The sequence below is a fragment of the Trachymyrmex septentrionalis genome, unplaced genomic scaffold, assembly GCF_001594115.1.
Source record: "Trachymyrmex septentrionalis isolate Tsep2-gDNA-1 unplaced genomic scaffold, Tsep1.0 scaffold22, whole genome shotgun sequence".
In the NCBI taxonomy this organism is placed as follows: domain Eukaryota; kingdom Metazoa; phylum Arthropoda; class Insecta; order Hymenoptera; family Formicidae; genus Trachymyrmex; species Trachymyrmex septentrionalis.
The window spans coordinates 1329298-1343379 of NW_017305375.1; the positions used below are offsets into that span (position 1 = coordinate 1329298).

The window sequence follows — 14082 nt, forward strand, 5'->3', positions numbered from 1 at the left end:
CCATATAAATGCGATGAGCGCAATGAATTATGCCCCGTTATTGATCCAATAATAAAAACACTAATAATAAGTACACATTAGATAATGCCATTTTGTAGTGGGCATTGATAATGGCAAGCACAAAATGGCAGTAGAAATTCTGTGGCAAAAAAATACCGAAGAACCATCGTATGTAACGAGCGTGACAATGACTAATAATGTGTTTTATTTGAACAAGTGCTTAAATTTCAACTGTATTTTTACAAGGACACACGAATTTCGGATATAATTAATCACCGGCAGAATCAAGAAATATTCAAGGAGTAAAATTGGAGAGCACATGAATGTTTGTAGATTGAATTTGCTTTCCCTGTATAACTATATTAGACACTTTGCAGACCTTCGTATCTTTGTATCCGTGTGATCAGTTTTATTATTATAGATGCCTACGTACTTAATTCCAGAACATAAAAACTTAATCTATATTATTATTAAAACAATTGACGTATAATACCCTAGCGGAAAAAAAATTTTTACGAAAAAATACAGAAAAACTGCATAGATTGAGAAATCTTAGAAATTCTTAATTTTTTGTAGATATCTGTAGTGGGACGTAAAATGAGGATTGTCTTAGAAATTCTTAGTTTTAGTTTTTTGAGGGCGAAGGATTGCTTGCTTTTTGAAACAAACAAACATCACTCTCTACGTCTCACTACAAATATCTTTAAAAAACTAAGAATTTCTAAGACCTCACCTCACACAATCTATGTAGATTTTCGTAAAAATTTTTCCGCCAAAGATAATTGAATATTTTGTAATTTATCTCACTATTTTCTGATATTTATTGTCCAAACAGTTAATCACACGATCGATAAACAAACAAAAATATAATGAATTTGCTTCAGATATCGTTCGCATTGCGAAATTTATACCTCCTATTTCAAATTAAGACTTATTACTGTTGATCAAAATTTTCCAGAATTAAACGCAATGCCTCGAAAACTATGACGAAAAGATTCTAGATAAAACCAGCATTGATAGTTTACGTTAGCATCTAGATTTTCACAAAGCATTCGATGAAAAACACGGCACATTGTCTTATATTAATACATGCACACCATACATATGTATATATAAAGCGTTGTTTAGATTATACAAATTTATTTATTTTCTCATAATAAAATATTCAATTCTCTATTTATACTTCGCATGGAGAACAATCCCATACAAGACGTGTCCTGCGCATCCAGCGAACCTTTAGCGAACACGAATATGCGATACACATGATATACATCGATTTTTTAATTACAATTAATTTGACATATATCCACTTGGCTCTCGCAACCGAATTTATCTTTAACGCCGCCATATCTCTCTGGACGGTGCTAATGGCATAGACCCGAGAGATTTAGCGTATTATGCCTCTCTTTGTCATACACTGATATGCTACTTAAATGTGTCGAACGATTGCTCATACAATCATGATAATAATTCTATTACCTCTAAATATCTGCTACGTCGCAGACTTATGCATAGGACGTACGTGAATAATATAATATGTAATCAGCGTTTTCTTCGACTTTGTCGCAAGCTCGACTCTCCCTGTTAAAGTAATATTGTAGTGATAAAGTACTGTAATGAGTAAAAAATGTAGGGTTTGGACATGGCGTGAAAATGATTTTATCTTTTTTTGTTACATTAAAATGTAGCAAACTCGAGAGACTTCACCAGCCAGACTTCACCAATGTAAGATAAACTTTATCTCGGTTTATCTTTTTCTAATACTTAGGACAAAAAGATAAATAGTAAGTTAAACCGATTAAAATTAAACTTACATTGCTAAAAGTCGGTCTTTTAATGCCAATAGGCGTATGTCGTTAGTTCTTATCTGCCGAATATCAACGACTATCCTAAGAACAATGATGTCTTTACTCTCGTTATGTCTTTTTACACTTAATGATTCGATTGGCACGCACCGCGTGCATGTTAAATAAATACTTTCAAAAGTGTGTATAAATCGGTGTATAATGTATTACATATAAACAATTCGGCTTCTCTCTTATAGACTTATTAGAGAATCCTTTCCGGCAAGCAAATTATAATAAATTTTATACAGGATAAGTTTAAGCGCCTTTCTAAAGAAATATGATTTAAACTCGTTGAAGAGTTATCGTTTTTTAAATTCAATTTGCCTGCGGAAACGACTTCCTATAATGAAACTAACAAAAATGGTTGACTTTTGATCGATAAATTTATACCTAGATGACATTTGAGATTCTTTTTGCTTTTTAAATAATTGAGAATCTCACTTTTCGCAATTTGTATCACGTATTTCTTAAAGGTGTACGAATAAGAATTGTAGAAAAATTAGCCATAATGTGTACAATTGAATGTACGGTTAAATTTCAATTCATTTTGACCAGTTCATTCCTAACGATCGAAGGTTAACTTGCATTCACTTCCGTGAAATATGTAGTGAGCCAATCATTTACGCTTTTTGCATTTATTTTTACCCAGTGAATGTTGAATTTTATCATTTCTATGCTTTGCTGTAGCGTGCGGTTAGCGCTGCGAACGTCGCGTTGCTTGAAGAACTCCGAAACCTAGAAAAAGAAATTATAAAATATTTTCATTGTGGTATAATTTTAAAGAAATCAAGTGCAATTATATATATTTTTGAGAAATTAAAATTTCAAAAAAATGACTTCTTACTTCGCGATAATCATATTCTGTAATGAAGTAGTCAGGAACAACGCTAAGTATGAGATTGCTTATCGAGAACGATTCATTTACATATAAAGCTTCTATTTGCGGCCAATAAGCTTTAATGTGACGCCAAGCGAGATAATGTCCGTGTGGATTGGCAGCAACGGACGTTATGATAGTATTAACTTCTTGCGCTTTAAGCAGATTTCGATTCAGTGATAGTCGAAGATAACGTTTAAGTAACCAAGGATCCATCGTCGAGCCTAAAGCTTGCAACATTAATAATTTTTCACTCTGGATTTGTGTTTTAAGATAAACCTGCCAGCAATGCTGCCAGTCAGTCTCCTCTCCGAACTTGATACCTACAAGCATATTAGTATTAAACAAATTATACAAATTATTTTATTTCGCGTTTCTCTAAGACTGATATTTATAGTCGGATCTTATTTCAACATTATCTTAATTAATATCTTAAGATGCTTTATTGTTTCAATTGCAATATTATTAATATCTTAAGACTTAAGATGCTAATATCGTTGTGATTGATTTATGTGCACTTAAGATGGTTTTAAATAAAAAAAAATGGTTTTAAATATAACAGTCTATGAATACCAGTCTATATAATTATATTGATATTATATTATCAATAATTATATACAAACATTTTATATAAATAGTATATCCTTTCTTTACCTGCCATATAAACGATTTTCCGTATATTGGGTGCGATGCGTGTATCTTTCGATATCCAATCTTGAAAAAGACTTCTTGCAGATTTCACTACATCATCCATTTCTAATTCAACAGCAGATTTTAGTACTGCTGTTCTCAATAACCTGCATCAAAATAAAATTTGAAAAATTAATATCCTGTTCGTTTTGTTAGTCAGTGAATATCTAATAAAAATGAGCATGATTTTTAAATACTATACTTTTTCAAGTGAGAGCCTTCATCCGTCAAACCAATGTATCTTGTAATTGGACCCATTAGTTGTTTAAAGAATAAGGTATATTTTTTATACGCTACGCTTTCTGCCAGTCTGCCCTTCCAAAAGTTCAAATACCGAAGTACGGTCGCCCATGGCGCATAATCTCTTTCGTTGACGAGGTAAAGCGAAAGTTCTAACGGGATTGAAGCATCCACCTCACCCGCATCGCAAAGCGCAAATGCATCGTCGATGAGATTCGCCCGATCTGCCGGACTGAACTTGGTATGATTCTTTATCAGAGTTTTAATGATCGAAGTCCACATTTCTTTCGGGTAATTTACACGATAAAAGCCAGTTTGGTTGATGTTGCATTTGATGTAATCGACATCGCTCGATATGTCGAAAGTTGCTAAATAAAATTTGAAATACTTGTTTTAATCTCTTAATCAGGATTTGTGGAAATCGTGTGTAGCAAAAGTATGTGTCTTCTGAATCATAGACTTACATATACAGATTGCGCTTTCACACAAGAACTTGCGCGACAAGACTGAAGAGGAGCTAGCTATATCTTATTATATGTATCGAAGGATAGTTATATTCTATTATTTTCGTTCTTCCAATGTCCATAGACGTGCTACCTTTGTGGCGCAAAAAAAAAAAAGAAGATTTAAGAGCAGCAGTAACAAGCTAGAGATTGCCTGTACACATGCTTCCTCTTCTTTCGATCAGCTTCTAACAGAAGCGCTCGCTCTATGTATGTAAGTCTAAGTTCTGAATAGACAAATAAATTTGAATATAATTGTCACCATCGGTCATATTCATCCACACTTCCATATAAGATTCTGTCGAGTCATCCTTGTCTGTATAACAGTGCAACGGGATGTACCACTTGTAGTCAAAGGGTGACTTTGGACGCGAAGTATTTGCTCCTTCTCGAGGTGAAGCAAGGAACCTTTTTTGAGTCGCTGTGATAGTACTGTCTTCACGAATGATGGTAACAAGTGGGAAGCCCATTTGTTGGATCCAAGTGTTCATTATAATCTGTCAATATATTTTAATTGTATTAAATATATACAGCAAAAACGCGCGAAATAATTATTCTTACATACTTATTGCACTTACTTTCACATCAAGTTCTGTACTAACAGATGAATTTTTAGAATGTTTTGTGAGGACCTCCCACAGATCATTGGTCTCCGTATTTCCATATGCGTGCGTATTTAGATAATCATTTAGTCCGCTTTGAAAAGCACACGCGCATAAAACTACTTCCAACATATAGAGGACGGAAGCACCTTTGTAATAGCTAACCGTATCGAATATGCTTTCTATCTCAATGGGGTTTTCGACGAATACGCTTACAGGGTGACTATTGGCTAGTGCATCGAGCTCGAGTGCTCGTTGCGTTTTGTGTAATATGAACAAATCCATCATGCCCCATTCAGGAAAAATATGATTCACGCCTTTGTATTCAAAGAACGTCGCAGCACCTTCATTCAGCCACAGATCATTCCACCATTTCATTGTCACGAGATTGCCGAACCATTGATGAGCTAATTCGTGAGCCATAATAACGGCTATATATTCTTGTATTTCGGTAGGTGTTTCTTTTGGGTCGTACATTAAAAACGATTCTCGAATAGTAATTAGGCCCCAATTCTCCATAGCAACGGGTTCAAAATCAGGAATTGCTATTATATCTAAGCGCAGAAAAAGTAATATATATATTATAAAATATTATATTATATATTAAAACACAAAGTATTAACAATTTTTTTCATAAGTACGTTTTATCCACATTTTATTTGAAAAACCTACCTTGCTTTGGCAAAGGATAAGGTATGCCAAAGAAAGATTCAAAGTAATCCATAATACGAGTAGCAGTGGTCGTGGCATATACCATATGCGGAAGCGTATGCGATGCGGCATACACACTTACAGATGTGTTTCTCTTTGTTAGTTCGAAAACTCTTTTAAAATCGCATACCACAAAAGCCACCAAGTACGTTGACATGTCTACAGATTCTTGAAAATCGTCGCGTAGCTGAAAAGCAACATTATTCTGAATCAGGTTGATGCAAGTATGGTCACTCGCAGATAATACCACAATTGCAATAATGATCTGATTTGTTATGCTTACGATCAGCAAATGAAACAAAGTGATATTTGAGATGTCAATCGTGAAGCTTTCACATCAAATTAAATAAGTAACATTAATTAAATAATATATTTATTTACTTACTAAAGTACTTACGAGATTTGTACCCAAATAAAATCCAGCCTCCTCTGTATTTATCGCAGGCATATTACATAACGCAATGTGAAATCTATCTCTATATATTGATATCTTAAATTTAGCTTTAAATTGTGGTTCATCGAAACATGGAAAGGCCATGCGCGCGTATGTTGGTTCGAAACGAGTTGTAGCCAAATATCTAAAAATTAAAGAAAAAATTGAAAAGCCCAGTCTTATTAAAGCAACGTACGATAAAGTATCCATTTGTTGTAAAGAGAATAATAATAATAATAATTTTGAAGTTACCTGTAGTCTCCTTCAGGCGTAGTGTAACTGCTAAAATAGAACCCTTTAAGTTCAGTAGAATTTAACGTCGAATTAAAACTCAAAAATAGTGTGTAATTATTCTTTTTCCGAAACGATGAATCTTCCAATTCCAGATATAACTGCTCGCGCTTCGGATACTCGAGTAATTTCGCAATTTTCAGTTCTTCTTGACCCTCTTTCACTATCTAAAAGTCAACTCTCGAAAAATTATACAAAAACTAACATTGTAAAAGCTGTACACGCGATCGTTACTTACTTGCTCCTTTATTGTCAAGTTTTTACTATGGAAGACGATAAATTTGGTCTCTTCATCAACATAGAATTCAATTGTGACTCGTCCTAAAAAATGAGAGTAAACTATGAATTTATTACGTACAAATAAAATATTTTTTTATTAAAACGCATAACTTTTTAAATTTACCTCTAAATTCTAAGGTGGTAAGATTTGGATGCATGGTAATATTGTACCTAGTAGGATGTGCGAAGGCAGGTAATCTTATGTTATCCCATGGAAACACCTGCAAAATTTCTTATTATTTGATATTAAATTCGAGAAATAAAAAAATAGATACTTATTGCCATAATTATATCTATTAACTCATTTTTCATTACATCTTGTACGGTGTACACAGCCTTACTTTAATTAAACATATTCTAAAGCAAATTTTTTTTCTAAATTTCTATACTTTGTAGATTTTGTAATTTTACGATATTACAAAATACGCATAATTAGCTTATTTAATAAAATATAACATAAAAAATATATTTTTCAATTAAACAAATATTATATAATCATTGTCAATAAATAAAATAGAAAAATTTTTCAAAACTAAACAAGATATGTGCAATTTTTTGTCTTAAATATTAATCATGTTAATGTTTTCATATGTATTTAAATGTGTGTACCTCTCCATTCTCCATCCGAGGCACGGTGTCCTTTTCGTCATCCGTAATTTTACTCGAGTCTTCTTCGGAACAAACGCAGCCTAAAGAGAGAAAAAATATGTGAAATAAATATAAAAAATGTGATCTTTCTGCAAAAATTAAATTTATGAATGATTTATTTATGTTTGAATGATTTAATATTGTAACTTTCGAAAATACGAGGCTCGCTTCAAATAGAGATTTGACATTTAAATACCAGTTCGCAAAGGCGCCAAGGCGATGATAAGTGCTGTGACAAGAAGTACCAGGCAGCAAACACAAAGTACGCAGTAAGTCTTTCTCTCAGAACATCTAACGACTTCATTTGCGCGCTCGTAAAAGTTACGTCTGTGCAATCCTGCGCTGCTATCTCCTGAAACAAGGAATATCCTACAGACAGGAATTCGATTCAATATCATATAATTTTGTATAAATTCGCCGCAATTATAATTGCATATATATAATTTATAGCTAATTAACATAATTAATTTAAAATAATTAATTTTAATTGATTAGGTAGGTATGCAAATTTCATTGCATAACTATTAATATATAATCTAAACAAATTTCTTTCTTTATCAGCTTCGTTTCATTTTCACATGCGCAACACATCGAAATAAGAAGTTAATATAATTACAAAATAAAAATAAGTCATTTTAAATATAAATTTCAAAATTTTAATCATTTTGTATATACATATTATTTATAAAAAATAATTTCATTACATATATATGTACATAAAAAATATTATTTACATATTAATTGAATTTAATTTACAAATTATATTTAAGATTATTAATTTAGTATTTTTATGCTTATGCTATAATAAAAAGTTTGCTCTCCTTACGATTAAGCTCTTGATCTGGATTTTGCATTGTTGTACGACTATGCAGAATAACTAGTGCACTTAACTTATGCAAACAATTAAGTAATAACATTTTTAACAATTTGAATGTTAACGTTTTTAGTTTTTAGAATTTTTTATATTTATATTTATATTTAAGACACACAATTAAATATGTAAATATATTTATTTCTTATATATTTTTATTAAAATTTATTAAAATTTAGTAATTAAAATTTAACAAACGTATGAAATAAACTGATAAATCTATACATAGAAATGAATGTTAAATAATTCCATTTTAAATAGTAAAAAAAAAACATACATTTATTTTTGTAATACTTAGATTTGAGATTTTTTTAATTTGATATTATTGTAACATTTTTAAGACACGTGTTATGTATCTTTTAATGCTTCTTGTGATCTCTTTAAAATTATACTTTTTTTTTGTTCAAAACATGGATAATCTTAATTTATTATTTTTGTAGTCAATATTTTTAAGCTGTGATAGGAATTTTATCTATACACAAATTTTTTTAAAATAAAGATTTGTCTTAGAGATTTTTGTGTAGTGTCAATATAATACATTAGCTTTATTTTATTTAGTTCTTATTGAAATTTAAAATTTAAATAACAATCAAAGAAAATCTTTAAATCTATAAATCTTGAAAACGGATAATTCGTATAAATTATATGACGTTTGTAACGTGTATAATATTTTTGCAAATATATTTTCTTACACAGTCATGCATATACATAGATACATGCAATGAAATCATCGACAACATTATCAACTCGTCATACGTATCTATTTCTACTTCAATAAAGACCTTAACAGAGACCTTAATAATAAAAGCCACGAATGATTGTGATACAAGCGCGTGGGTGAGAACGAAGTGTGCATGCTTTAATTCGAAAGATCAGAGGAAGCTTTCGTTTTATTGATCGCACACACGTGCTTTATAGTCTACTCGCAACTCGTGGAGGATTGTAAGTGGGCCACCTAACCGAGTTCTTATAGAAAATAAATCTAGGTATAGTAGACGTGTATTTAGTTCTTATAGAAAAGAAATCTAGGTATAGTAGACGTGTATCAAATAAAAAAGCGTCAGAGGCACGAGATCGTATTTTACTCCCCAACAAGCCACCCAGCGGGGAGATCTCACCTGTCAGAAAGGCAACATCGTCCACATCCTGCTCGCTCATCGCGAACCGATTTGGCGGCGGTCTCCGATGAACGAGTTCTTTTACCTGACCGTCTTTCGAGGCATAGGCAACTTTTATGAGCGGCTCTCTCTGTTCAGCCAGTATTTGCGCGGATGCTTGATCGTCGCCTCGTAGCTTTTCCCTTGACCGAGCTTCCGCCACTGTACCGTCGTCTCAAAATTGAAGCTTCAACGAGGAAGAAGTTCGACTTTAATAGACGGCGTTTGGACTTTAATTCACCGTGAAGCCGGTTCGCGTGTGCCGCCGCGGTCATTCGAGCCGTATCAGTTATTATCGGCTCAAGCCTCTCTACCATTCGCTACACGCAAATGCAGCAATGTGACCGGATTAGGTCGCGTCGGTCTTTTTTTTTTTTTTAGGCCTTTGAAAATAAGCCTTGATCAGTAATTTCAACGCTTTATCGATAGCGCGCTTCTAAGATACGCGTGGGATTCAGCGGGCAACATCAGGAATCAAACACGAGTAATGACGCGCGAACGACCGACGTCACTCATTCAGTGTAAACGCGCTAACCCGTGCGTAACGCGGATGCACCGAGCACAACCGGGACTCGGACTTTATGCAACACCACCGCAAGCAGCACGACCGCAATCAACCCTACCGCAAAGAACCAGTACCGCCAGTACGCGAGGAACCGCGAGCTTATGAAACCCAAGCTGAGTATCCCGACACCGTCGGCGAGTCTATAGCGCGCGGCATTCCTTGACATTTCATTGGCATTAAAGGCGTGGGATATAGCTACTGCGGAGTTAGGCAGAAATGGCGGCTTTCCAAACCCCCTGGTGGTGGACTGCTTTACGGGGGTGGTTTTGCCGGTCCTCGTGAGTTGGGGGTGGTTAGCATTACGGTGGCGCCATCCCTGATCTACGCTTTGCAACCTCTCCGTAGGTGGCCCATCGTGATATTGGTCTCAGTCGTGGAAGCAATCAACCGGACAATGCAGGGGCTTTATGGCTTTTTACTTCGTTTTCTTTGATATTACAAAGTTTGATCCAAACGCTAGGATGTTTTTATGTTACATTTTTTAAATTGTTTCTAGTCAGTTAATAAAATACCGTTGTTTTAATTTTATAAAAGCAAAGAAAAGATTTACTACCTAGCATTCCTTTTTATTGCTTTTTCCCGTTAATACATATGAGTTTCGAAAAATTAATAAAGTTACTTGATTTTATTGTATATTAAAGAAAATGTGTAATTCCACGAAAGTTTCTTTTTTATATGTTTTTTTTGTCAAGATTACAAAAAAAGAAATGTACTTATGATGTATAATGATCATATGATTTTATTTTGTTATTTACATTTTTTCTTCATTTTAAGTCATTTATAATACAAGAACTATTAATTTATGATTTCGAAATATAACAGAAATTATTTATTATTTGGATCCTATTATATTCAAGCATTGTATAATATTTAATAAATTGATATTGTATTGATATAATTTTAATTAATTTCTCTCATCTTTTGTGTTAAACTACGATAACAAAACTATACGTATAGAAAGCTGTTTTCACAACGTATAAACAGAAAGCAAATGTATACTATATAACTGCAATTCCACAGATATGTGACCCTTTTGAGATCAGAATCGCGCGAATGGATCAGTTTGTTCGAGGGGTCCATATCGATTTTCTTTTCTCCACGCAGCCCCTCTGACAATCGCATTACGTTCATTTACGAAATAACATTTGTGTTTCTATTGAAGATAGAAGAAGTTTTATTGACGCGAACTCTTACAATTTAATTTAACAGAAATTAAAAATTAAATATTAAAAAAATGTTTAACATCATTTTAGAGAAGACATAGTTGAGCAATATGATTTCTATATATTGGCATAAAATTAATTTAATTACAGAGAGAGATACAAACAAAAATATTTACTGAATTTAATGTTAGATAAAATTATACTTTTTTTGTAAATTAATTTTTCATAAAAAGGATTTCAAGAGTATACATTAGCGCAAATATCTGCGAATCGATAAAGTTAATATGCCGACTAATTTTGATATCGACGAATATGGACAGAAAAGGAACGTTTATAAATGGCTGAACTTTTGAACTTATGACCCTTTGTATTTTTTTCTCATTGCTTTAGTGAGACTTCGACTACGAAAAAGATAAGCGTTGTATAATATGAGTTATTTAGATATTTCGTGATCGCAGTGAATCTCGTGCTGTTTTAAAATATATGTCGTATCTGGTCAAACGAATTCCGACGCTGGGCGAAACGCATTGAAACATTCATGCGCTTTCCGACTGCAATATGTTCGTCGAAGTTACGTGTCCCGAAAGGATCGGCTAGCGTTATAAACATCGATCTTTTTCTTAGTCAATTTAGTTTCGGAACACGTACTATTAGTGTGGTGGGTCTTCCGGTAATCAGCTAAACACGCGGACGCGATAAATAAGAGAAGAATTGAGATGTATTAAACTACTATGAAGATCGTAAATTCGAAAGCTTTCTTCCTTATAAGTCGTATAAGGCCATACCTATCTTTAGATTTTCCTAAGTAAGATTTGCATCGTGAGTAAGTCACGAAGGGCAACAATTTGCAAATTTTCAATGTATGGCAATCTATGTGGTCACGCGAACATCAAGGGAGCGCTATCTCAAACATCTAACTAAGCAGTATTCACGTTAAGATGGAGTTTATTAAATTTGAATAACATGAAATCACAAGAATTACCTGAGCAGAACAACGCGCACACACAGACAATCTAAATAAATACCCCAAATATATCGTGCGGATCGATACGATCTAAATTCTGTATAATCACTGAAGACGCGCGCGCACAATTCCTGAAATAGTTTCTCGCAAAAACCACGCAGCCAATCAATAAAACTTATTGTACGTTTTTTATCTTTTCGTCTGAAATATCTTTTTATCGATTATATTATGTTCCATATGTTTTTGCATAACGTAATTTATATAAATATATCTAGCACATTTGCAGTGTAAAACAAAAATTTAACAAAGTATAGAGATCTGTTTTCTGTGGATTGAATTAATACCTATACACTTTTGGAACATGATATAGGTATATATTTGATATTTGACGAAAGCGAGAAAGAGTTCTAGTGCAGTCTAGTGCAGGAATAAAGAACAGACCTATAATAAAGTGTTACGTACCTGAATCGCAGGTTTTTCTTGCGGCATGTCTTAACGGTGCCTTCGCGTCTATTTCAGCAGGATCGGTAGATTCATGTCGCCTAGGCGTCCTAGACAAAGGCTCCAACTGAATATTCTCGCTGCTATCCTTTCCTGGACTTCCTTTCGGCATTTTATTTTCACTTTTCTATTTTCTCTTCTACTCCGGCCGATCTTTTATTTGGCAAAATCGGAGTTTCGCGCGGAAGAAACTTTTTTCTTTGTTTCTGAAGCTCTTTGTTTGTCAAGTGACATAGTTCGAGTTTGTTGCTGATTGACGTTTTGCTAATTATCGCTACTTTATATCGCTACTCGAAAAATAAACGTCGGAGCCACAGACCTTCTGCCATCTTCAAACATTCTCACGACATCTCACGATGGTATCGATCGCCCTTTTCCTATACTGGACGTAATGTTCATGTCAAAAATTATATCGAGCTACTCTTTTGATAGTCTCTCAGTTAAATTTATACATCGGCACAGTACATCTGTACATGCACAAATATTTTATGTCGACAGCATTCGCATTGGTCCCGATATTACGATATGTTGCTCATAAATATTCAGTTTTGTTTGATCGCAGAAAAAGATATTGTATAAAAATGGTCGACAAATGTGATCCGTGACCAAACAATTTTCTTCGAGGTAGTGCACATCAATTAATAAAAAATTAATAGCATTTTACTACTTTCTTCGTATATAATCTTATGTTGACTCAAAGTAGAAAGATATAGGTACTCTGACGTCGCTGCTCGAAGGTTTTATCTTTTTTCTATAAATCGAACATACGTGTCTTTGTATAATACAAGGCTGAATAATTACAAGTTAAAGAAGTTCATGATGACATGTACTTTTATAAATTGTAGACAGCAGTTAATCAGTCTTCTATTTTGTATTTTCCGTGTCGTTGATTAACTTTAAATATGACGATATGTTTTTCTTTGCCAAAAGTTACTGGACGTCCAATCAATTTACATCTGCAATATTATAAGAATTATCTATTATAATTTTTTTTATTCAAGTATACTAAGGTTGTGGTTTAAAAGAGGTATTAATAGAGGTAGTAAGAGTTATTCTCGTCAAGCTTTTTACTGTTGGATCAATACTTTCAGAATAAAGATTTATTCATAATAAAAAAGCTAGAAGTAATAAGAAAAATATTTACAATAAAATATTTTATAAAATGCTTCTTTATAATTTTAAATTTTATCTATGTAACGTTATATAACCTGTTTTTGTAAGTACTTCGTTATAATCTTTAATTTTTTATTATGTTAGAACAATTTGTTCATTTTTATTGACTGTGTTTTTCCTTGCATAAATATCGGAGCATAATATTGCTTCCATAATCCGCAGTATTAACTGTTTATATAAAATATTTACATTAACATTTAATTGCATAATGAATAAAAACATAGAATTATAGCGCTTGTTGTGCAGTATGTATGCAAATAAATAATGAGACTATGAGAACGAGTATCTGAAATTATCAGTTGTTATCGTAGACGGGAACGTACGGAACTGTATCACTGTTCAAGGTCTATACAAAAGTAATTATACTCTGACTTACAGCGATCATTATGAACGATATTTGCGCTTTGCGCACGCAATAATAATAGCTTTCATCCAACTTGTGCGCGCGACTTTTTGATAAGAAATTTTATTAATAAAATAGTTAATTATTATAGAAAAAAATACATTTAGCGAAACATTAATAATGTCCTTTAATAATGTTTCTTTAATAATGTCCTTCTATTTCTC

General features: G+C 32.9%; 1 protein-coding gene across 2 annotated transcripts; it reads right to left on the reverse strand.

Annotated features, from left to right (window-relative positions):
- Positions 1–1125: 1125 nt before the first annotated feature.
- Positions 1126–13099, reverse strand: LOC108748430 (endoplasmic reticulum aminopeptidase 1). Of its 2 annotated transcripts, none has more exons than XM_018486607.1 (14): positions 12304–13099; positions 7318–7470; positions 7083–7162; positions 6598–6694; positions 6433–6515; positions 6156–6361; positions 5868–6048; positions 5432–5657; positions 4736–5313; positions 4420–4654; positions 3617–4022; positions 3379–3521; positions 2692–3047; positions 1126–2582 (listed from the first exon to the last, which is right to left on the reverse strand). In XM_018486607.1, exons 1-14 carry the CDS (start codon positions 12452–12454, stop codon positions 2424–2426), a joined length of 3054 nt encoding a protein of 1017 aa, XP_018342109.1. In that variant the 5' UTR covers positions 12455–13099; the 3' UTR covers positions 1126–2423. The 2 variants fall into 2 exon arrangements, with proteins under 2 accessions (XP_018342109.1, XP_018342108.1); XM_018486606.1 differs by having other exon boundaries at positions 7318–7473.
- Positions 13100–14082: the final 983 nt, after the last annotated feature.